At 36.5% G+C, this 26328-nt stretch overlaps 1 protein-coding gene across 2 annotated transcripts in view; it reads left to right on the top strand.

The window, feature by feature from the left end:
• ADGRD1 (adhesion G protein-coupled receptor D1) overlaps positions 1-26328 on the top strand; it is a 125834-nt gene that overhangs the window by 3713 nt on the left and 95793 nt on the right. Inside the window, exons 3-14 of one of the 2 annotated variants that reach the window (XM_088532493.1) lie at positions 509-592; positions 3107-3202; positions 4879-5001; positions 6242-6421; positions 7569-7823; positions 9798-9862; positions 10771-10926; positions 12571-12630; positions 13771-13888; positions 14911-15021; positions 15953-16028; positions 18754-18895. In XM_088532493.1, coding sequence (XP_088388619.1) covers positions 509-592; positions 3107-3202; positions 4879-5001; positions 6242-6421; positions 7569-7823; positions 9798-9862; positions 10771-10926; positions 12571-12630; positions 13771-13888; positions 14911-15021; positions 15953-16028; positions 18754-18895 — 1466 coding nt within the window. The remainder of the gene's footprint in view (positions 1-508; positions 593-3106; positions 3203-4878; positions 5002-6241; positions 6422-7568; positions 7824-9797; positions 9863-10770; positions 10927-12570; positions 12631-13770; positions 13889-14910; positions 15022-15952; positions 16029-18753; positions 18896-26328) is intronic. The other variant, XM_088532494.1, reaches the window with a different exon arrangement.

The raw sequence follows: 26328 nt of genomic DNA, 5'->3' as shown, positions 1-26328 counted from the left end.
AAGAATAAGACTCCTGAGAATTTACCAGCATCTTCTATTCCCTTGAATTCTAGAGCTGGGTCCTCTAAGGAGAGGTTTCTACATGAAGAAGGAGCAGAGGAAGCAAAAAAGCCCTTCTGTGTGTGTTATAGATTTGCTGTGCTGTATCTGTTAGAATCTTACAATTATTGAACAAATACCTCAACTGCTATTTCACTGAATGCTGCCTGATACCCTAGCAGAGATTTGGTCAGAGATAACTGTACCTTTCAAATGTAGCTAGTTTTATTTTTTTAAAAAAATAAAAAAAGGATTCTTTGCAGTGGGCAACCGGGCAGAGGAGGTTAAAGTCATATATCATTTTGATTTATCGTCTGCCTTTCGTGCTTATGTTCAGTGTTTGATTTACATAAAATATCTTGTTTTACTCAACCTACTGACCTCCTTTATTGTTTTCTTCTGAGGAGGCTTGTTGCACTTGGTGTTGGACCTTACTTAAATGACCTGCTCATCTGTTTTTCCTTGAAAGGGTTCCAAGTTCTGGCATCAGCTTCCCATTACTGGCCATTGGAAGATGTGGATGGAATTCATGAGTTTCGAGATTCAAATGGAGGTAGACACAGGATTTGTTGGCAATGGCAATAACATAAGTATTTGTGGCAATAACATAAGTATTTGTGGCAGTCTGTAAGTAGTAAGGCAGCAGGAGAAATAGAGATTAGTTTTTGTACAACAGCTGTTGAAACTTTTTTGGTATTTTATTACCTGGACATCCAAGCATTACTATTGCAATTGAGTACTTTTTTTTAATATATAGCCTTCTTAGAAACTTAGAGGTGTCTATGCATTGCTAGAATTATAAAGATAAATGCTTACTTAAAGTCATGTTGCTGTTAGTTGATTTGGTGCATGTTTAACAAGCAAAAATATACTCCGTGACTTCTTTGGCTGTGCCAATAGTGAGGATGCATATTTTTGGGGGGAGTTAAATGTCCAACTACTATACACACTTTGAAAAATTGTGCATAGTTTCCATAGAAAGAGACACACAAGCTGCTGTGTAAATATTTACTGTTCATTTATATTTATTCTTGAATGATTCCTTACAACCAACATTGTAACAATACTTAAAAAAAACTTTTCAAACTAATCTAAATCATGAGAGGCTTGATAAGGCAAAACTCACTAATTTGAAAGGGAAGTTCGTAATCAGGATAACAGTTCTACAGGGAGTCATTATTCTAATTATTGCTATTTATTACTCATAAATTTGTTATATCATAAGTGGAGAAAAATACTATAAATAGCTAAAATCTCTCCTTCCAAGTATTTTGAATGTAGACTTGGACTCCTCTTTCCAGGAAGTTTCTTAAAGGAATGATATTAGATGAAATAGAAATAAGTTAGGGCACTATTCTACTCCTGTTAGAGACTGATGGCAGCACTCCTGCTGACTTCAACGGGATCGTGATTTGGCCTATAAAAAGTTACCATCTGACTACTTTAACACAGTGCTAAATAATTTTTCTTGCAGTGGGCTGCACTTAGTTTCAGCTGGAGTAAAGCACTCTATTTACCGCTCTTTTGACACTTTATTAAAAATATGTTGTTTTTCAGTACTGAAAAAGATGTATGAAACACAAAATACCACTCTTGGAAAAATTATAATTGCATAATTAAGTTACAAAGAGCTTTTTAAAATAAGATATTAAAATGGCACTGTTCAGCTGAAATTCAGAAGTCTTTTACTTTAGCATTATGGAAGAGTTATAGCAGAATATACATAGTTGCTGATTCTACAGAAATTCTTACAGGAATAGGACTGGTTCCCATCACCAATCCTCTTTGACTCCTCTTAGGTCGTTGTGTTAAAGTTATTTATAAAGGAGCCAGTGACTCAAATGCTGAAAAATGGTTTGGAGGACCTTGTCTCAGTATTGGGAGATGGTGCCAGTAGCCAAGGTCTTTCTCTGCAGTGCAGTTCTGACAATGTTGATTTTTAAAATGTGTAGTGACCAATGCAGATGCTTAGTTTTCATTTGCTTATATTATGCCTTTCTTTGTTGTTGTAATGTGATGCTGATGGCAACTTTCTTGTTTTGATACCATTCTGATTATACAGCCCTTCTTTTTATTGCTGGAGTCTTTCTTGATGTTTTTCCACTCATCATATTGTCATGCAATTATTTTCATTCCATATTTCTCCTCTTAAATCCTCGAAGCATCATAATCTGTCCGTCATGTTAATCCGTTTTATTTGTTGAAGTCATTGTGTGTGAAGCCAGATTTATATCTCTCAATGCATTTGTGTGGTGAGAGTCAGTGTCAGCAAATTATTTGTTTGGTTATGTCAGCAGTAAAGCTGGTAGGAACAATTGAAGGGACACAATCAACATAAATACAGTGAACTGAAAAAATAGAGACATGATTAAGTTTTCATCTGATCTCTAGTTTTCCATGTGTTTTGTCATGCGGTTTTATGACACTTAAGAGCATTTGCCTTTTCTTTCTGTGACCTTGACTTGGTCTAAATTCTTCATCAATCAATATGCCTCCATTTACTTTTATAGGCTTTGAATCAGACTCTATTTGCCTGCTCAGGGTAAATAGTTATAGTGTAGAAGATAATCTTAAAATATTGAAGTAACGCACCCCCCCGCCCCCCCCCCCCAAAAAAAAAAAAAAAAAAAAATTGAGTATCTAACAAGAAAGTAATTCAATGGTCTTAAACTGCTGTAGATAAAACAGTTCCAAACAAATATCTTTAAGCTGAGGCTGTCCTAGGCCTGCTTATGTTATTCAGTTGTCCTTAGACTTGAATTACCAATAGGTTTTGCACCAGTATAATGATCTTCATTATAATTGTATTGATTCCTTACTGACGTAATTATGTGAGCCCTTCATTTGAATGCAGTAGTATGGTTTTATAGTTTTTCTTCTTCAGTTCCTGTTAGAAAATACAGACTTTAGTGATACTGGATCTACTTAAAAGGTATAGGTTAATGATTCAACGTTTACACGTCCACAAGTCCTTGGTGAGAAGTGGTTGAGAGATATGAACTGGTTAATTCATTACTGGTTGTGTTTATTCATTGTTTTGCCTGTTTTCTTTTGTTGTTCCACCCAGCTCTAAGAATCCACAGCTTCACTGTGCTTCCTTCCCATAACTCTACCTTTGTATATACCAATGACTCTGCCTACTCTAACTTCTCTGCAACTGTAGGTGAGGATTTACTTTTTTTTGTTCTGCATTTGTCAAGCTTGGATGGTTCTTATGCACTGGATTCAAAGTTAAAACTGGGTTTTGGTTCAAGTGATGATGTGGTAAAATTCTGTTTGTGCTTATACTGACATAAATTAAGAAGCACTCCTCCAACATTACTTGAATTACTCTGAATTAGTTGGAAAGACATCCTCACACTCAGCATTTCATGGAAGGATGAGCAGCAGAGACTCTTCAAAAACTGTTTCTTTTAAGTTTAAACTAAATGGACACTTCGGAGAAATATATAGGAACAAAAGGCTGACCTTTTTCAAGGTTAAAAGGAAAAAAACATTTCACCAATTTATAGACTGTTGGAAGGGACTAATTAGGAAAAATAAATGCAACCAATTCTGCAAAGCCTGTAAGAGCTCTTCAATCATGACATCTTTGATTAACATATAGCAAAAACAGACACAAATCTCAGAGGTGTGCTCTTTTGATGACTTTTTAAAAATGTCAACATAAGCCAGGAGATAAAATCAAGAAAAGAAAATGACAACTCCCCAGGCAGAAACATAACAGATTGGAAACTTATTATCACTACATCAGCATAAGCTCAGAGTAATTTCATTGAAGTCATTAGGCCTGCTGTAGATTTATATAAGTGCAGCTGCAATCAACATCTGACCTGTTGTCCACCTTACAACTGAGTATCAACTTGCATTTAGTTTGTGGAAAATCTGATCTAAGGAGAAGGATGAAAATGTTACAACTGTTGTTTGGGCTGCTCGAATACTACCAGGTTTATATCAGAAGACTAAAACCAACATTCTTCTTCTCTCTAACTGTAAAAACATGTTGGCAAATCTGAACTCTATTAATAATGAACTTCAAATGACCTAATTCTTTTCAGTTCTCACTTATCTGCTTTATAGGCCATTTGCATAGTTCTCACATAATAAGATACATTCAAAATGAACATTAAAGAGTGACATCAATGGCAAAGGAAATGCTATGGAAACAGGAATGCATTACCTTATGGAGTTTATTCTGGCTCAGTTAATTTAGAATTTATGTGACTCAAAGAATTTAGAAATTTTTGCTTCGGTCTGTAATACTTAAGCTCTCAAAGTTTTTAGAGAAACTAAACCTTATCTGTCAAGTAGAGATAGATCTTTTCTCTTTGTTCAGAGAGAGAGATACCTGAAAACTGTCCAATATTTTTGGTGATATTTGGGATGAATTTTTATTAGGAGAGAACACAATAGAAAATCACAATCAGAAATCACAAGACAATTACATACTAGAAAAAGAAAAAGCCTTTGCAAATGATAATGATGGCTTACCAATGCATATCTAAAAAGGACATCAGTGCCTCTTGAATACAGCTGGTCAAATGTATTTCGCTGAAATATTTTTGATGTAAATTGGCCTTGGTCATTTTGAAAAGGAATGTGGAAAATGCTCTGTGTGGCAGAAAAATCTATTTTTTTTAATGGATTGAAGATTTTCTTGACCATCTTTAATTCTTAACAATAAGAGAAATATCCATATGAAATGTCCTGTATTCTGAATTCTGGAAAATATCATTTTTATTTGGATTATTTTGAAATAATGAAGTGTATGAATATTAAAATAATGTTTCTGTTAAGTTTTAATTGGATATGTTAGAAATTTTGCTTTTTCTTCTTTAGATATTGTAGAAGGAATGGTGAACAAAGGAATTTACGTCACTGAGGAGAAAGGGGTTACCTTTCTGTTCTTTGGAAGCTACAAAAATTCTTGCATTAGTAACCCAGAAGTCTGTGGACCAGAAGGTCAGTCAACTCAATCATTACTATTTGCTTTTATTATGCAGTTTAGCTATGTCATTAAATAACAGAGCATCATTGATTTCCTAGTGGAAATGAGCTCTCTAAAATTCTAATTTTTGACACTATCTTTTGAGACAATTGAGTGCTCATTGCTGAAAAATTAGTCTTTTCTAGCTGCAATTTACGTTAGGGCTGAAAAACAACTGCTCGACAAATAGGTAAGCTGCCTTATAGGTTTCATATTTAGGATGCTAGGTTTTCCAGTACGATCTCTTAGCAGCAATGGTAACATTACATGAAATAGGATTTATTGTGAGCTGCTGTAGTAAGAATTGTGCATTAACATTTTAAGAAAGTAAAAAAAAACAAAATGGTATACAGGTACTACATGAGAGTATTGAAGAGGTAATTGAGAATCCTCCTGCAGGCATATTTTCTTATACATATCTTTTAATATTTTTTCTATACCACCGGGAAATAAAAACATAAGTACTAATACTTCTACAGCTACAGTATAACATAATAATCAGAATAAATTATTTTTATAGTACCAGAGCTCTTCCAATACTTCACAAACAAGAACATTAAACCCATAAAACACTGAAATGTTCAACAGATAAACAGTGAAGAGACAAAATCATAAACAATGAATGCTAAATCACTGCAGCAATTAAAAAAAAAAAAAAAAACCCTCCTCCTGCCAAAAAAATCCTCACCCTCTTTCTAAGAAAAACATTTTCCTTTTATGTTACAGTCCTTTTGCATTTTAGATTACAGTCTGAATGGTCAGCAAAGGGTGCTATTTGGTAAGCATAGGCAAAGATGTCGAAAGAAGGTTTGGGTTTTGAAATAGCTAAAATCATACGAGTAAAGGAGATCCCAAGAAGGTGAAACTTGTAGCGTTATAGAGAACAGAACGACAGAGAATTGAAGGGAAGGATAAATCTGTAGGAGGTGAGGAAAGACTTCATTATTTTCGTGCTCAAGGAACATTAGTTTGAACTGAGAGGACCTACTTGGGAAGCAGTGGGTTTTACTGTGTGCTGTGACAGTGCGATGCAAATCCAAGGAATAAAAATTGATTTAGTTTAAACCGTTAGAGTGTTGTTGATTCCAAGAATGTTGTCCTTGTTTATGTGATGATCTATCCTCAAAAGCATTTCCACTCTCTAATCTACGGCATCTTTCAGTTGCACTTTTTTTCTGTTTGTTTTTTCATTTTAAATGCCCTCCTCTCCATCAGGAGTCACGTTTTCCTTTTTCTGGAAGACTCAAGACCAGCAGACCAGGTTTCCCTCTGCCTCTGGTGGACAAGTAATTTCCAGTGGTTTCAAAATCTGTTCAAATGAAGGGGAAGGCTCTGTGGAATTTTACACTCGTGGAAATGCAATGATGAAGTGGAAGGCAAGCTTTAGTCCACCAGGTAAAAGGCCACCTTTTCTTCATTTATCTCTTTGTTATTTGACTTTATTACTGTATGTTAAGATTACAACTTGAGGAAAGAGAAGTGGACTTGGGGGAGAGGAGGAAAGGAGAGGAAAAAGATGCAGCTCTGAGCCCTCCTGATGTGAGGAGGGAGAAAACGTGAATTGATGCCATTCAGTAAATATCCTTGAGCCTGTACTCCAGGTGTTCCTTAAATAGATTTCTTATTGACATCAACAGATTAACAGGTGCTTATATGGAAACAGCAGAGTGAGGAATGTGCATTAATCCCTAACAGCTCTCAGTATATTCTAACACTGGATATGTGTGTTGCTATCGTGCCTCCCAGATTTAAACCTCATTTAATAATTATCTTGCTATGTGTTTAGTGGGTTGATCATTTAATTATCTGTTAAATATCAAGGTTTTTTTATACCTCGCATGGTATTAAGAAACATTTTTCTGAATGGAAAATAGCCTCCTGCTTTTATATTTCATCTAAACTGTATACTGCTGGGAAGTGGTATTACCTGATGACTGGAAGAATTTCTTGGATTCTGATAATGCCACTGGCAATCATTACATCTTCTCTTAATTAAGTTACCTTTAAATTGGGAAAATAGATTTTTTTCCTCATAGTAACATTGTTAGACAGCTTAATAAATCAGTTTTGCAATGATATTTCAAGATAAAAGCTTAAATGGTAAGAATAATTTGCATGCATGTGGATTATTGCAAATAAAAATAAATATTTTTCATGCCTCTGAACTCTAACAAAAACAGACAACTTTTAGTTATTGTATTTGACTCTTGTTCTTGCAATTTTTATGCTTTCTTGCTGAATGGGGAGTTTTGAGTCGATATTGAAGAGACTTCAAATGTTGGCTAATAGTACCCAGCAATTGTAATTTATAAAACTTCAGTGAGCCCCAATAAAAGTTCAACGAAAAGCTAACAGGCATTCTGCTGAAGCATGAACTTTTTCATGTGTATAAAGATTAATACATAACACAAATGTTCCAGAACTGTTAGCACTTTCAATATACCCCTATGGCTTTGTAAAAGTTCGCAAAAACTTTGTGAACAGGAAAGAAGCTAAATGGAATTGATTCATGGATTTTGCTGCGGCTCTCAATATTTTGCAGGTCCTTATTGGACACACATCCTCTTCACTTGGAAATCAAGAGAAGGACTAAAAGTCTATGTGAATGGAACTCTAAACACAACTGATCCAAGTGGGAAAGTTTTCTACGATTATGGAGACCCCAGTGCCAATCTCCTGACTGGGACAGAGGGGGATCAAACTAAGCGCTATGTGAATGGGGCGTTTGATGAATTCATTATATGGGAAAGGGCTCTCACTGCCAATGAAATTGAGCAGTACTTTACAGCTGCTATAGGTGAGTATTTGCACTGTCGTTATAAGTTCTTTTCTGTAAAGATGCGGAAATATATTGTGAATGTGAAACAATGGTGATTTTAACAAAGATGTTAGAAAAAGACAATGACCAGTAAACTCCATCAGCCATCCTATGAATCCTTGTTATGAACCTTTCACCACAAGTGAGGCTTCGTTGCTATAAAATGCTTGAGTGTAAATAGCAATGAGAAAAGATCCGTTTCTGAACTATGTTTTGGAGCATCTTGACCATTTGGCTTCGCTGGCAGTTTCAGTGCTTTGTTCTATGTTTACAAGGCTTTTGAGACCTAAAGCCATTAAATCCATCACTCTTGTGCTATCTGTCACTCTTGCCCTTTGAGTCCATGGGAAACAGAACCTCTCTGTGTAACACAGAACTCTTGATGAAACCATTGAAAGGAGAATGCACACTTTTGATTTTAGGGTTTGATTACAACAACCCAATATATTTAGGATTGAATTCACTGAAAAAACCTCCAGCTGAGAGCAACCTATTTGCTTTGCAACACAAATCAGTAGTCGTCTTCAAAAAAATTTTGCCTTTTAAAAAGTGATTTTTCAGGCATCCTGGTTCAGAGAGTATTCATTCAATACTAAAAATAGTATTCTGTATTTAATATATTTAATACTGAAATAGTATTCAGTTTTCAGTGGAAATTTAAAATAAATGTCTAGATTCTTAGTTTAAAATAAAGCTTGATGTGTGTTTTCTGGAGGTTTAAAATAAAAATTTGAAGTGATTCCAGGTATATTATTTCTGCAAATTTTATGAGCTTTAAGCCAGTATTTTAAATGCTCAGACAATTTTGAGCACTTGAGAAATGCAGAATATTAACTCTTCCTTCTTCTCTCATGATGTGGACTGATCAGACTTTTCTAATTTCAATCTTGGCAGATGTAATTGGCACAATCTTGGGAAGCAAGGAATATTACTAGTAATCAACGTAGTAAACCAAAGTCATTCTTGGTTTTCATTTATTGTCCTTGGAGGGCTGAAACCAGGGATGAATCTGAGCTACTGTGGTCTGACATAAGAAATTTAACAGAACAGCTTGTTTTTAATAGAATGAATTATCATATTTCTTTTGGATGCATGAAAAAGTGACCAATGTACACCACTACTGTTTGAGTTTGTATTTCAGCACATATAAATTATTGGGAAGACATAGATTAGAAGAAAATTTTATTTTGCTATCACAAATGACCCATAAATCCCTGTGAACAGAGAGAAATCAATATATTTTAAAAGGAGCAGCTGGAAACCATCCAAAATCAAGTTTATTCTTTTTTTTTTTTTCTTGACAAATCACCCATGACATACTCATATGGTAATTTGCAGTGGATATAGTGCTAGCGGGCAACATATATTACTAAAGATAAGATAGATTAATTTAAACCTCACTGTTGCTTGAAATCAACTCAAATACCTACTATAGACATTATCTGTAATATGAAACTACCAGTGGAGGCTGTATTTTGCCTCTGAGTGCCCTTAGACTGTTTATCCTTCATAAGGCATAGGGGATTTTGAAAAGTTTGCCCTAAATAGTTTACCAAAGTGTCTGCGACAGAGCAAGAGGATGAAGTTGAATGTCAGTGATTTAATTATATAATTGTTCTTTTTTTAATAGAAAGACTTGACATGAATTACAAATAATGCTTAAATTCCTGTTTGCAAGGAAAGGTTTTAACTACATGTTTAAAAATCTGGATTAGGTTGCAAAACTCAACTGTCTAACGATGAGGAAATAAAATTGAGAAAAACAATAGAGTAAATAGTTAGAAAAATGATAGAATAAACAATACTGGAAATAAGTAAAAATACAAACAGCAAGTATGATACTTTTAGTTAGAACTGCTCCAGCCTGTATCAGGAATACAGGAACGAGTTGCTAAAAGTGTATTTCTTTCGTTTCTGGTATACATGTATTAAAGCAGCCTTTATTTTTCTCAGGTGTACAAGTTGTGCTTTCTTCAGCACTTCCAGGGTCTGTGATGACAACCACTGCAAGTCCTGTGGTAGGAAACTCCTTATAACTCCTTTCTCTAATATCAGAATGTGTATATATGACAAAAAGTTACAGATCTTCTGCAGCTTGATTTTTGTTAATGGCATTTATTTTAGTACCCCGATTATAACGTTCTTCAGATACGTATAGTGAATATTTTCAGCCACTAAGTGAAGATGGATGAACTATGGAATTACTAATAAACAGTAGAACTGACCGAGGACAGATACAAGAAATTTATGTTAAAGAAAGATATATTTTCCACTTCCAAATTTATGAAATGTTTCAGTGTCTCCTGCAAATATAGGAGGACATTCAAAATTGTGGCTTTTTTTCCTCATTTCTTTTGAAATTAGATAAACCAGTTATCAAAATAACGGAACTATTTTCATCCTTTTAGAAAATCTTTAATGAAAGAGTTTACAAATTAAATAAAGAATGAACAGTCTATGTACAATCAGTCAACCTATGTGCAGGTAGCTGTTGCAATTTATTTCCGCCGGTTTAGTATCTGCGGTGTCAAAGTTCCATCTGTCGTTATCTTGCTCAGTGACTTTCAGGAAGCCACGGCAGATATGACCTCAATTTCTGATGAAAGAAGACATGTGTTTGATCCTGATTACCATATCTATTCATCTTTCTTTTTCCTTGGTTGGCTTACATAGTCGCTTCTGCATCTTCCTAGTGGTCATACTAGGCTATGCTCTATCCAGTGAGAAGAAAAAGACTGGGTTAGGAACCTGTTTTATTTTTTCACCTTACAGGCAGAGAAGGACTTAGGACAAGTCTTGAAATTGCATTTTTTGACAATGCTGTAGGGGTGTCTCAGAGAATTTAAAACTGTCATTTAGCTCCCTTGGGCCTAAAAAACATAATAATGATTGCCTTAAATTCTGATGAGATCTTTCTCTCCTGCAGCTGTCTACGAATGCTTATCACCCCATCATTACTAATCTGACTGAGGAAAGAAGGAAGTTTCATTTCCCAGATATTATGCTGAACTACCTAGGAAACATCTCATTGAACTTGCCCAACAAATCCTTGTCAGAAAACACTGCTCTTCTCCTGACTGAGGTATCTTTCCTTCAGATCTGTGTGTGAAGCCAGGTGACCCAGAAGCTGAACCTTGGAATGCAGCTTTGAAAGCTTTATTTGAATGAAAACTATGTGGAGGATCCCATCTGAAAATGGTGTATCATCCTGTCAGATACCTTACCTGTTTCCCACAGCGTTGCAGTTGCCAGTTTGTTGCTCACTGGTTCTATCTCATGCTGCTTTGTGTGGCAGGAAAATGATGTGCAGACAGAAACAGGAGACATGATTATCTTTAGCAAGGCTATTTTGGGAAATAAACACCAAAGTCCTGATCATGCAAACGGCCACGTTTGTATGCCTGATTGATAGCTTGGCTTTGCATTGTCTGCAGCTAATTCCCTGAAAGGCAGGAACTGAGTGTGCATGCTTGTTCCTCTCGTTATCTCTGTCCTGGTTGTCATATGCCTCACAGCACAACAAAAAACTTGATTTTAAATGCTGTGCAATAATCTCTCTCATTACTGGCATGTATATACTGAATTGCTTCTGAAAAATAAACAAGTTATATTTTCTGTTATAATTCTGCTCTAGTTCTCCTACTTTCCCTCCCTTCCTAGTGGTCTATGTATCCTTTTTGGGAGGATTCTGGAGACATCCTGTAGCTTGGAAAGAAATCCTTCCCAAAGAGCCTGGACAATTGAGGATGGCTCTCGGGTTTAGCATAACGTTCATAACCTTCATGCTTGGTAGAAATGCACTGGGAAAGGAGTAGCATGGGCCCTGTAGTCCCTAAGGGTAAAGCTCATCCAACAAAACTTCAGTGCGGCCCCGTACATTACGGCTTGCAATAATGTCCTCAGAAAGCACCATTGCTACTTTGTTCTCCATTTCTCAGTGAAACTTGCTTGTATCTGTGTTGATGATTTTAAGATACCTTAACAGACAGGCATTGAAACAGGGGAGAGCGGTTCCACTTTTAGGACTCCAGTCCCTGTTTTGGCCTAGCATACACAGTTTGTGAGAGTTATGTAAGTGCCTTGCCTCCAGCTGGCAGCAGTTCTTTAGGTAGGAAATGGAGCAACTTGGCTTTTGACCCTAGTTTGACTGTAGCTACCCAGTGATTTGGGTGACAGTCACTTTCTGTGCTCCAATTTCCCCTCCTAATTGTCTTTATCAGCAAGACTTCTTAGGGCAGGGACTGCACTGTGCTGAGTGCTTGAACAGTGACTGCTGTGATGGGTCCTGACATCAAAAACAACATAATGCAAAGGTGAAGTAGAGAGTCACTTTGAAATGGTGCCCAGACGCATCCCCAGTGCTGTTGTAACATCTCTTTAATTAAAGTGGTAAATGCTAGTGTTACATGAGATTCAATAGTTTAACTTTCTCTTTGTTCACTTAGCTGCACTGTAACCACTGCATTTTTGGGAACCTCACAGGGTTGTTTGTTAACAAGCTTTTACTTTAAATATGAAATATAATGAGAGAGCTGGCAGGTAAGAAATGAATTTTTGACTTGCATGAGAACAGGTCTGTCACTAATATAAGGTCTTAAAATTAATATAAGGAAATCTAAGGATCCTTAGATTTCCTTATATTAAGCAAAGATCTGTTTTATGTGCTTCCTTGAAGATGTAGCTGATGAATAAGTAATCAAATAATACAGTTTTATCCATCTTGCAGGCTTTTTTAAATGTTGTTGAAGACTTTCTTTCATTGCCCGCCTGGACTGATAAATCAAAGGTAAGACAAACAGCTTAGGCTTGTAGGTTTTTGCACGTGCATATTATCTTATGGACAGTAATGACATTGTTTGCCTCTATTATTCTTTCTGTCATAACTTAGTGGCAGTGTGACTCATTTGTTTTCTCATAGGTCACTTTCATATTTTAATTAAAATTCCATAGACAAAGATCATTCTTTTATATTGTTTTTGAGACTTAACATAAGAGATTTTCTATGATTTTGACTCCAAATTTGGCTTTATATAATTTGAGAAACACTAGGGTGGTTTTTTTGTTTGTTTGTTTTGAAGATTCACTTTTTTCCATATATATAAAACTTACAACGCTGCTTGCTTTAGGGGACTTAAACTTTGAAAGGGGGAAGAGACTTTCATCACTTTCTAGCATCCTATCTAACCTTTTAGAATGCAAAGGAAACCATCAGGAACAATTCAGGAATTTTCTGAGATCTTTTGAAGTTTGAATGCACTTAAAGAATAGACAGCTCGTATAATGACAGAAAGGCTAAAGTAAATTAAGCTCTTAATAAATCCTAAAAGGCTTTGAAGACAGACAAATGTCTGGATTTAACTTCTTGGCATAAAATCTGTGATCATTTTTGATGCAAATAATTATTCAAACAGATTTCTGTTAAGCCAGGCATTCACTGAGATTTTTATGTATCAGGTTTCAGCCTGGACAGTTGCTTTCCAGTGGGCATACAAAAACTTTGAATATAGCTTTATGCCAGGGAGCGCTGACTTGTGTTATTAAAAATGAAACAAATGCTAAACTATAGTATGTATAAATTTATGTTCTGATGAAGATCTGATGCTAGTTTGGTGTCAGGGTGGGCTGGGTTTTTTTGGTTTTTGAATTGCTAAAATAATGTGCTCATTTCTTGACGTCATTGTGCTCAGTCCCAAATATATTTGTCAAATGATGCATGGATTGTGAAACAATCTTATGACATTGGGCTCTGTGTGGCATCAATTCATGTAACGTTTTATTCACTATGTCAAGCCTGTGGAGTAACATATCTGACAGGGCAGTCGAATGATGTCTCAAGTAGGAATTTACCACGACACCTTGTCATTTTGTGCTATGAACTTCAGTTTCTTTTGTTATAGAGCCTTCTTTTTTCCCCACTCCCCCCCAGACTGCTCCCATATTTGGAGGTTTAATTGAGACTGTTGACTGTGTGATGGTGCATGTGGCTCACCATCTAGCAGAGAACTTGTTACCTGGAACCATAGAAGGCACCTCACCTGTGGCAGGTAGGATTTGGCAGAAATGTTCTCTCTCTCTGGAATGTGTCAGTATCATAAATACTTTCGTGCTTGTTAGCACCTCTGTCAACGTAGAGGAGGAAATCAAAATAGGGCATTTTCTCTTTTAAGTGCAAAATGTTGCAGAAAAGTTACTGTACAGTTAGGCTGGAATTATCAATCTCCAACAGCATCATCAGCTTCCTGGAGGTTATTTGGGGAGGTGATCAGAGTGCAAATTTTATGAAATTAGTCCAATAGGGTGTAAGCAATTAAAGTGCTGCCTAAAACTCTTATGTGGTGTTTTGAAGTCACAAATGTCTGGGTACGACAAAGCTTTAATCTGAGGACAGGGGTTTGCACGTAATAGGACAAGTTTATACCTTTTAGCAGCACTTCCCTTCTCCTCTCTCCCTTGGCTTACTGCTGTCCTGTACACTTGTTGCTCCCCAGTTTCATCCGTGTCTTTGGATGCTACAGGTAGTGAAGGTGACTGGTCTATTCTGGCATTTTGTTCTGCCTTATGAGGTGCTATGTAATCAGGCAAATAACTTGAGGAATTATTAGTGCCATGATTCAGCCCACAGTCTCCCTCAGCTGTCCTAGGCATTCTCATTTAGCCTAAAAGTCTAAAGTAAAGCCTTAAAATGTCATCTAACAGAGTGGTATCAGTCTGGTTTACTTACTGAACTAACAAGTCACCAAGTTATCTGAGCTCATGGTGAACTGACCCATGCTATATTAACACTCTACATGCTACATTTTTCCCCTGAAAAAGGTCCTCTCTCTATATAATATATATATATATACATATATATATATATATATATATATATATATATATGCAAAGACAGTTTTCTACCTGTGGGTTTCAATCCGTTTTCTGCGAACAGCTGGACAGCTGGGGCTTTAAAGTCAAAACTTGCAATAGCTACTAGAAGTTTACCCTAGTCATATAGTAAAGTAAGTTCTAATGGTTATTGACTTCTTTCTTTCTTTCTTTTCCTTTTTTTGGGGGGGTTATCACACAGATTACTCCTTGGCAAAAATGTATCCTCAGACTCTGAATTTGTCCCACTATCGCTTTCCATCTAAAGGCCAGAGTTACATTTCCATCCCCAGTGAAGCTTTTCACAAAACAGGTAAGGAAAAAACTAACACGAGGTGCAGAATTGTAAACGGGGCATCCAGAAATAGTTCTGCTTTTGGTTTGCCTTATTTTTATAGTAATTGACTTGATCCCTGTCTGTTATGTTGGCTTAAAACAGTAACAATTTTCCTGTCATATTAATGAATGATTAATGCAGTATTCTAACATGCAGTATTCTTGAAATAATGCAAGTGATGTTTCAGATGTTCTCACCATGCAAATTTTTTTCTCAGGACAGAATTTTTTCATCCTTGGCATTTTGAAATGATTAGACATTTATCTCTTCTGAAGAGGTAGAAACCAACTAAAGCTCATGTCTGAGAAAGTTTAAGCTTCAGGCCACAATTTAACATTTTACAATTGGACTAAATTAAAGATTCATTATATCAGCTTAAACATTTGGCATCCAGGAACCCAGAAAAGGGGAAAATAAAGGACATCTGTGTCTGACACTTAAAATATGAATCTGTCTCTTCAGTCAGATGCTGGAGAACTGGAAATTCAAACACGGGCAACCAGTTAATTTGTTGTCTGCCCGATGTATTAGTTTGTGAGCTGGCAGTGAATGCCAGTGGTCAAGTAGCTTGGAGATTACTGTAACAACCCTTGAGACAGAGATTCTTATATGTCATGAGGCCATTTCTAGTGACATGTAGCTCTTGTGGGGGCTTCGCAGTTGATAACTGATTGCTCTAACAACTTGTATTTTGAAGGTATAGTTGAATCTTTCTATTTTACATTTGATGTTTCCTGTGCTGCCCTGTAAGCTGTTCGTAATTTCTATGTAATGATCAAACTCTGTTGAAAATGTGAGAATTTACAGAAATCAAGGCTCTTAATTAACAGAGAGTTTAGAGACTAGCAGAGAAATGTCTATGGGAACTGCTGCTCTAAGGAATAACCTCGGTTGCCTTTTTTTGCAGCTTGGATAACCATTGTTGGCCTGCTTTACCATAACATGCACTATTTCTTTCATAATATTGACCCTATGGATACTAAGTAAGTACCCTGGAACTCTCACGCTGCTTATTTTTTATTGCCCTGGTGATATAACTTTATAACAGTCATGTCTTTAACAACTGTAAATATATTATGAGCCATAATTCTGACTTTGCAATGCTAAGGACATTTAGTCATTAACTAGAGAGAGATTAAGGCTTATATTAGATGTTTTATTTTATGCTGCTGTAAAACAGATTCCCATAGCAACGTGTTTGTCTTTCCTTGTCACCTATTTCCATTCATCAGATTGGATATTAGAATTTTATAATTCTAATCTTTGTCTCGTAAGACCCAAATTATATCTTTTCCCGTGACATGCTTAAAGAAATGTTTTCACTTAAATGAAACAAGAAAACATAACATTCCTCCTAAGAAAGACTCTGAATCCTAATCCTATAAGCCTGTGAGATAATTTTACAACAATAAACCATGTAATACTTCAAAGACCTCTTGCTTTATATGCTGTTACTAATGAAATCATTAGCAGATAAGATAAAGTAAACGAAGAGCTGCATTCCTCTTAGCAAGATAGTTCCCCAGGGAATTTTGGAAGGCCATTTATGTAAATCATTACACTTTTATTTTAAGCTTGTATTAATTTATCTTTTTATTTAATCTCTGCTACATGATATAGATTAGGTTACATTGATTCTTAGTCTTATCTAGTCTGCAGCTTTTTGTCAGGTTGTGTGTGAGAGCAGAAAAAAGGATAGAGCATCTCAGTTCCCATGTGTTTTAGGGACTGCCTTGCAGGAAGCTATGTATAAAGAAAGGAAGGTCACAACTACACTGGAATTTACTTATGAACTCCGGAATAATGATGCCTGGTTTATGACCAGTCTAATCATGCTGAGCTAATGATATAAGTATTACTAAATAGCATTTTTAAATCAAGTAGAGAGTTGTACTCTTTTGTACTCTCAAAAAGGGGCTGTTAGCAGGTGTATGCAAAGGAACCCTATCATTAGTGTGAAGCATTTCTTACAGATGGCAAGAAATAGAGGTAATAATTTATGACAGCCTATGTTTTTCAAGCAAGAGGATTGGTGCAATTTATTAAATAGAAACTGTAATTTCCATTTCTTCTTGAGAAAAAGAGAATTAGTAGGGTCTTGATGTAAGTCAAAGTTTAGTGAGGATAAACACAGCTCTAGGAGAATGGGTGAAAAGAACCTGCATGTCAGAACACACTGCTCTAATGGGTCATCTTAGAGCTACAACTTCTGGGGCTCTGACATAGGGAACAAACACACTTGTGTCCTCTTATTCAATAATTCAGTAATTTTGTGGATGTGGAGATGTATCCCTCTTCCACAAAACTGTATAGATTTGTAGTCTTCCCATTTGAGAATGAAGGAACTGCCCCTGCTGCATGGCTAAAGAAAACACACAAAGACCAGAGCAAAAATGGCTCATAGTTTTCATTATCTGGACAGAAATCCATTTGGATTGTTTGCAGTGTATATAGCATTGGCGAACCATGTCTACATGCAGATCTGTCCAAAGTGTGTTCTAATAATAGGCACAATGTTAGCTGGGTGCTTTTCCTTTCTTGAATCAAATCCTAGGTATCTGGAAAATGTTTTAAAAATAAGTATGCATGTCTTGTATCTGTTTTGTTTGTTTCACCTAGAATAGCAATGTTCTCCAAGCTAGGAAGAAGCTTTTAGGCTGCTTCTAGCTTTGGGTCACTTGAACACCTGTAATTTGAAGTCTGCCCATTTTTGAATATAAAAAAATCATTTTCTTGTGGTTGAAAATAAATTCCTGGAACTTTCATGCTGTAGTACCAGATGAGTTTTCTATTTTCGGGCTGTGTAACCATCAGCCTCCCAGAGGGAGTTAAGTTGTGTTTTTTCCTTTAAAAAACAACAAAAAGGCTTTGAGCCCAAATCTACTCCTAGTCATTTGTTTGCATAAATGTGTAATAATCTAACTACAGGCAATAAGGTGATAGATGTGGCATTCAGGCACATAACTGTGACTGTGCCACGGTGAGAAAAGACTGACGTTAGTGAGCATGGAACATAGAAATACTATTTCCTGTGTGTGCTGAAGTTCTTTACGTGTATCCCAATTCATCTAGCTTTTTAAATACAAAGTTAAGACAGCAGATAATGAGTAAGGAAAAAAAGTGCCTCTCCTTAATCCTAAAGAAAAGAAGAATCTCAAAATTCTGGGTACTGACCTTCACATAAATCCTTCTCTAATTTTCATATGAAAGTAGCAAATTCTCCCTCTGAATGAATTCAATTTACATTCTGGTTACTGGCAGTGCAAGTAATAAAAGGATTGGAGAAAGGGAAAGGTCTGGCGGTTGGGGCTGTGCAAAATAAGTTCTGCTTTATTTGACCTTGCTGAGCAGTTGAATAAAGTTATTTTAATGTCTGACATAACATTTTTTTTTCTGCCAATGAAAGAAAAACAAGAAACCCTTGTAACAGGCTGCAGATGTAAATAAGACTTTCAATGCACTTTGTAAATCAGCTCTTTCCAGTAGCATGCTATGTTTAGAAACCCACAATGATGCTTAATTCACCATGGCTTATATTATTAATTGTAAATACTATTCATTCACATACCTGATTAAGAGGTAGATAACAGAAAACATTTTATTCATGCACAGTCTGTCACTGATAGGACAAAAAACTTTACAGCCTAAGGCATAAGTTTTAAGTGCTCTTTTACTGCTTCCTTCATCTACTGTTTCTTTCTCTCCAAGGATTCCCGAGGCTGCTGCCTACAAAGGTTATATGATCTCAGCAACCAGTTACCTTATATCCCTGAAAGTGGAACCTCCACCTACGTTGTCTCACAATCTCTCAGGATCTCCTCTTATTACCATCCACCTTACCCATAAATTGGTAAGTGAAACAGAAATTTTCAGCTTAAGCTCTTACCAGTGCTGTTCAAAACTTCAGTCTCTATGATGGCTTCTTGGTATTTTTTTGTGGGCGTTTTTAGTAGCACTTCGGACACTTGTGCCTGTCATGTTACATTTTTCCAACAATTGCATTTCAAAGTTTTGTTTTTTTCTATCACAGCAAATGGCTGATTAATGCATATGTTGAGAAAAGAAGGTAAAGCAACAAGCATAGATTTAGACCCTTCTGAATGTATCATTCTATGGATATGTTTGTGCCATGTACAAAAGGTTCGGTATGAACCACTGCTTTCTTATTAGACTTGGCGAGAAAACAAATATGCATTTATGTAAACACTTCTGAGGCTTTTGCTTTTGGTCTTACTCCACACTGGGATAAAACTGAGGTGTTTTGAATCTCTCCAGGAACAAACCCAGAGAAATAATTCCTGAAGGCAGCCAGAAGTATATTGAGTAGAGCAACCTCTTGGGGTAGGAACGGAACAGGTTCAAATCCTGGATCTAGCATGAGCTTCCCTTTCCGTACTGCAGGTTCCTTTCTGAATCTGAGAAACATGGAATGAAGTTTTATTTGACCAAATCAACTTCTGTAAGGCATTTCCAGTTTTACCAAATCAGCATAATTCAACAAGAAACTTAAAAAATACTTTTTATTTGCTCTCAGGGGAAGAGAGCCCTCTTTGGTCATGTCAGACAGTAGAGAGTAGCTCAGCTCAAACTCTGAGACAGTGTCTTGAGGAACTGTGGCAGCAACCATGACCTATCCTCTATAGTGCTGAATGGAGGTATAAAGTTTGTTTGTTTATTTTTTAATTGTACTTAGAACACCTGATGAATGATTTCTAAGAAATAGCTTTCAGTTCTTTTATCCTGTCTTCTCTCAATGGCCAATTTCCAGTCAATTTATCATTCCTATAATACTTAAGGGTACAGATGGAGGGTGGGATTTTTCCCTCATGTGTTTGTTTTCAGTAAAGTGTAGGAATGGAAATTGTTGTTTTGCTGAGTCAAAATTGTGTCACCTGGTGGGGTCTTTTCTATGTTCATTCCAGGATCTGAATTCAATAATTCAATATTATGTGGTGAGAAGACCTTCTGCATAGCTTGACTTAAAAAAAAAAAAAAAAAAAAAAAAAAAAAAACATAAAACGATTCTAGAAACTTTAACATCAAAATATTTCATTTACATTGTTGCCATATTTCATATATATTACTTTTCTATGGAAGAGTAATCTAGAGTCAGAATGTGTGTGTAGAAGCACAATTACATGTAAAAGTTTGCAAACCGAATTAATAAAGGTGTAGTCCAAGATGCGGGTAACAGCAGTACATCTGGCCATCTGCTCTGCCTTTTCTGGTGGTGCTGTATCTTTCAGTTGTTGGTGTGAATTTGAAGGAAAAAAAAAAGTTATTAATCAGTGAGTAAAAGAACTACCCCAAATACCTCTGGGTAACACCTTATATACAGAACCCAAATTCTGTGAGCAATCTTTGGGAACGAAGAAATAAGGTGGGTAGAATTTCACCAAGTATTTGTCCCTGGGGAAAAATGCATGGTAGGGTGTTGTAGGTAAAATACATGAGTGGAACTGATATATATGTTCAACTTGATGGGAAGACTGCTTGCTTGTGACACCTGTGGCTTTAGGAATATAATTTATCTTCTGCTTTTAATTAATGGATATCTCGTACTAAGGAATAGTTGACTGCAACCTCTCCTCTAACCTCTAATAGTGCACTTCTAATCTGTTCTTTTACACTATTGTAGGTTTTAAATTACTCCACAGACTTCAGTGGAGCTATTTTAAACGACTTAAACTTGCACAATTTCCTCTTGCATTTACTTAGGTGTAGCATAAATCAGCAAGTGACTGCATATCTCTGAAACTGCTGATATCACAGCAGCAGCAAACCCTTTTCCTTGTGCTACAGACTATTCTGATCTATTAAACGGTCTCGTTCTGTTCAGCATGATTGCTCATGAAATAAAGGTAGAATTTAAAATATACAAGAAACTCTGGCTGCAAGATCAAGTGTTCAAGTATGTACTTTGTTTTACAGGCTAATGGTGAAGCCATTTGCATAACCTTATGATTGAATATAATGGCTAAAGCAGGATTACAGAATCCGTCTCAGAAAAATGTTTCATCCATTACAATACAACTTACTTTCATGTAATAATGAGAGAAACATTTCAAGTGGATACCATTGGCATTCAGAGCTGCCTGTTTTGTTCCACATAATGTTCTCAGCTTAACAGAGAGAAGAGGGGAATAACAAAAGCTCAAAGGGAATAAATAACAAGTTCAGACAAATAGCTTTTCCTTGAGAAAAATACAGGGATATTAGGATACGGTTACAAAGAATAAGCCCCTGAAGTAAATACTACATTTTGAATCAGGACTAAGGAAACATTTATCATTCCATGGCCTAAATGGCTGCTAGTTAAATCTTCTTAGGCAAGGATTTTGCAGGTTTCTCTGAAGCTGTGTTTGCATTTCTGAGCTAACTTTTGGAAGCTGGCGACTTATTCTTCTGAGATGATTATTTTTCTGTTTGAAACCAAGAATTTTCACATGAGGCAATATACACTGAGACTAAACTAATGGCTTGATACCCTATGTAATAACATGGGAATACCCGTGCTAATTCTTCCTTCTGTAGGCAGTGCTATGGGACCATGGGCACTGAGCACGTGTCCTAGGGGACAGGCTAGAGCATTGGTGCTGGTGCTGGGCCTGCACTGGCCTTGCTGAGAAGTCACCTCTGTTCTGTGCTGCTGATTTTGGGTGTGCAGCCCAGTCTAGAGTGACTGGACTATAGACCTACTGGGGACTGAACTATAGACTACATCTCCTTCAGAGGGGACATTGGCAATTCCACCTTTTCTGGCCTCAAAGCTATTTCCTCTGCTGCTCTTAAGGGCCACAACTGGAGCTTGGGGAGCACCATTTCCCTTTCACCTCCAGCATAACTGCCGAACCGAGAGAGAGAGGATGTTCTAGTGTCCTGGATGTGCACCAAGAAAACACATGGTACAAGAGATAGATGCAGATGCCAGCATTTTATGCACTGGGAGACACATTGCAGATAATATTTGTTCCTCACAGGCCTGTGAAGCTGGGTAGATCATCTGTGCATTGCATGATGCTCAGACTCACAGCTGGATTCTCACAGGACCAATATTGCCAGAAGGTAGTTGATAGAAAATTTTCTCTTCAAGATTTTCTTGACGGAAAAGAGTTTTCAGCCATAAAATATTTCAGTTAAAACTGCCTTCACAGATACTTCATGGGGTAGAAATATTACTTGGTCAGTTTTCATAAACTAAAGATTCCCTTTGGATAGCTATATGTGTATTTATGATATCCATGATTTAATTATGCCTCTATTCCAGTTTATTTTCTGTTACGTGACTCCTGAAGCCACTTTGGTCACTTTTTTTTCTGCTTATGAAAATGTTAATAGCAGCTTTAGTGAAACTATTTTGCAAAGATTTCAAGGATTTAAAGTCAACTTCTTTCTGTAAGAATGTAAAGTAATTAAGACTCTTACTGTTTTCGTCATTTTTATTCACTTTCTCTATCCACAGAGTCCACATTTAAACAATAACAACAGAGGGGAGAAAAGCGTTTTTAATCTTTCCTCTCAAATATAGATAGTGTCTACTGTGGTATTGGGGATTGTTACGAGGACCTTTTTGCTTGGGGCTTCATACATACTGTATTAGAGCATCACATTTAAGGGTCTTTTTAATGACAGTTCCTTTCTGCCTGCTACTTAGAGGAGGAGATCAAAGAGTTTAGTGGCACTGCAGACCTGTAACAGATCTATTCTTGTCACTCTATTGGGCTGTTTTAGTGTTGCTCTGGTTCTAAATCTCTTCAAGAATTTTATACAGTCCTTCTAGTCAATATATACCTAAACAGAGAACAGGAAGAGCTTGCAATATACATATACATTATTTTCTTTCTACAGAATATCTCAGAAACTCTCAGACACAGGCTGTCCTGCCAGAAAATTGTTGATGGTATCTGCTTTGACAGCTAACACTGCCTGTAATTGCAGCACATTTTCAGTGTGAACTTGGATTTCCCCTCTAAACTTAGCAGCAAACCGTGAGAGACCTGCTGATTTGGCAGGGTTGTAGTATGTTGTGGGCAATGTAGCTCTTCAGAGGCTCAAAAATTTCCACCCTATCAAGGCTAATAGGAGTAAGGGAATTGGTAACAGCATCAACAGCTAAAACCAATACTCTAAACTTCTTTTTATGTGTTACAGATGTATTCCTTCAAACTCTTTCTTTATGGTAGGTTGCAGTATTTATTCTAACATGAGCATTTCTATTTATCAGCAAAACTGCCTCTAACCTGTGCTCTCTAAGATAAGAATGTGATTATCCACAATAATACCTTATGCTGGTATAATGCGATTTTTAAAGTAATGCTGCTCTGCTCATCAGCAACTTAGATGAACTACTGTCTGGCAAAGCAGATAAAAGAAATAAGCCGATCCCACCAGTGCATGTGTGGTCCTGCAAAGGCTGGTGCTAGTTTGCCTTTGAAGGTTTTACTTTGACTTGTCCAGATTTTTTTTGTTAGGAAGCAACAACACATTTTGTAAAAATGATTATCCTCAAAAAAAAAAAAAAAGAGCAGTGTAAGCTCCTGACTGCTACATTCTGGGTGAGAGATGATTAGATGCAAATAGAATTCTCAGTGTAGCTGTTCTTTTCCCACAGATGTTTAATGGTAATGCTATTTTAAAGACTTGTTTGATTCTGAAAAACAAGTGCTTGACTACGATAATGCTTGGGGAGCTGTCTGCCTCACCACGAAGTGCTAAACTTTACTACCATTTTATTAGAGTGAATCATTCAAACAGCTGCTTCTCTCCTTGTTTTTGACAAAATCCTCTTTCAATCACTTCTGCTTTTTTTTTTAAATTTTATTTCAAAAAAGAATGACTCTCATTTCCATCAGAACTCCAGGGTGGCCTGCTTCCTCTAGTCTGCTCACTTGGAGTGCTTCATCAGTGAAGCCCTATCAACTCTTCCTGTTAATCCTGTCTCATTCTATTAAGTAATCCTTGAATTTCCCAAACTAGTCATCATATGTAAAGGTGAGCATTCACTATTGTGAGCACAGTTGAAGGGCTGGCAAATGCTCTCTAGGAGCACTCCTTTGGGGATGGGAGAATGCTGGGAGAAGGCAGATGTCTTCTCTGGACTCCGCTGTTGAAAATTCCCTGCAGTTCAGGGAACATGGGATAAGATTAAGGGACAGATTCACTGAGCTTTTCATGAGGCCAAGTAACCAAATTGCATCTGAAAGTACTCAAATATGATCCTTCTGTTTCTTGCTTGGTTAAGGGTGCAGTGTTGACAACCTATTGCAATTTGTACACAAGTATTTGTGGCACCACAAAAGAGAAAGAAGTGTGGAGCCAATTTATTTTTACAGCAAGCCGTGTTGACTGACTTATGTACAGATTGAGAAAACCAAAGACTTTTGCCTGTGTCTGCTAAACTCATGTTTAATTCTTCTCTTCATGGACTTTGCCAAAAAAGTATAATTAAAACTGTACCTCTAGGTACGAGCTGCATTTAAGCAGGATGAAAAAAAAAAGGACTCCTAAGAATCAATGGATTGTTACACAAGTTAAATCTTTACCATAAAGAATCCAGAAAATCCATTGAGTTCAAATGAGAAATGAATATATTTACTTACTATTTTTCTTGCTCCTGGGCAACCTTAAAGTACCAATAGTCATTATTACGATATACGGCTTCTTTTAATCATACAGCAATAATTCTATATTGTTAATGCTATTAACAAAAACATCCTAGTAGACTTGTTTTCTCATAGGAATACATTCTAAAACCCTAGAACGGCTCTGTAACAAAAAAAAATAGATTTTTGTTAGGTACATTGAGGATTGACTATTGTAATAATGAGGATTTCATTGTAATAAGTTGTAATTCATGAAAGATTTCATTTCCACGTTAAGAGTCAATTAAGAAGACCTCAGAGGCATGACACTTTTCAGATGTTATTGTTCATTTTTCAGGAAAGGTTTCCTCAATATTTCTTTGCAAATGAGTCTTTTTTTTTTTTTTTGATGTGGATATTGTGACAGGAATGAGTAAGGGTATCATGAATTGGTTGAAAAAGATATGGGGGAATATATTTTGTACAAGTAAAGTTAATTCTTTCAATTTTAAGCTCAATGACTAACTTTTATTCATTGCATATTTGGATGATTGTATAGAACAGATACTTCTTAAAATTAATATCAGCAAATTCACTTATCTTTATTTATTTTTTTAAAAAAAGTCTTAGTGCCTGGAACCAAGTGTTATCAAGTCAAGGCAGAAAGCATCTGCTCTTCCTCTTTCCGCTTTCTGCTTGCCAAACAACAGTCCATCATCACTCACAAGTCAGTCAATACCAAGCAAGGAACTCTAGAAAAATCTTGCCGAATTATTCATCCACAACTGAGCTCCACAGTCCTCCCCTTTTGCAGAGTTGTGGTGGATTGTGCTACTTTGCTCTCTGCCTTTGATTGCAATTTTCCCTTCTCCTGTGACAGATGGTCAGCGTTGATATTGGCAGCATCAACCCTGCCCGGTGATGCTGAGTTCTGTCCTAGCCCCTCTTAAATTTTCCAACTCAATCCAGCTGCCCTTGTTTAAGTTCCTCATCAGAGACTGCTTTCTCAGAGCTGTCCTGCACATGGTAATGTCTTATTGCAGCAGTGTGAGCTAGTTGTGCTGGATTTAATGCTCTGCCAGGGTTTTCTGCTATGAAATGCTATATTTCTCTACACAACATTAATAGATATGTATGTATTAAGAATGCTATGAAGTTACTGAAGAGATGATGTAGCCAGCTTTCAGATGTTAATAACTTTGATGTTTAAGATCGTAAATAATAAAATAAGAATAACATACCACCAGCCCCTAATCCCCAATATAACCAAGTATGCTATGAAATAGGTCCTGATGAGATCAAGCTGATTTATAGCAGCAGAAGTGAACTGCAGAATTCAAATCCACCAATAGCTAGCTTGCCATTCGAAGCATCCAGATTAAATTTTATTTTAAACAAGTCAGATTTTTTTGAGATTTTCAAATGAGGCACTTTGAAAGCACACTTTCAAGTGCTCACAGAGGTAATCAGAAAGTTGGAAAGGTTGAGGGACATGAGATGTATGGCAATGCAGTCCGATGGAGCCTAAGTTTATTGCCCTGCTGCAGAAGAGAATTAGTAGGGAAATAAGTGCACAGATTTTGGTATGGATTGTGCAGTTGTTACATTCAAGTAGTGATGCACAAATATTGCAGCTGCTCAACCAGTGGTAAGAATGTCCTACACCTTTGCTTCCTTCCATGGTGTCTGTCCTTGCGAAGCC

The sequence above is a fragment of the Tinamus guttatus genome, unplaced genomic scaffold (assembly GCF_059628265.1).
Source record: "Tinamus guttatus ecotype Peru unplaced genomic scaffold, ASM5962826v1 Tinamus_guttatus_pri_ptg000459l, whole genome shotgun sequence".
Lineage (NCBI taxonomy): Eukaryota > Metazoa > Chordata > Aves > Tinamiformes > Tinamidae > Tinamus > Tinamus guttatus.
Note: the sequence above shows the minus strand (reverse complement) of the source record. Positions and strands in the feature narration are given on the sequence as shown.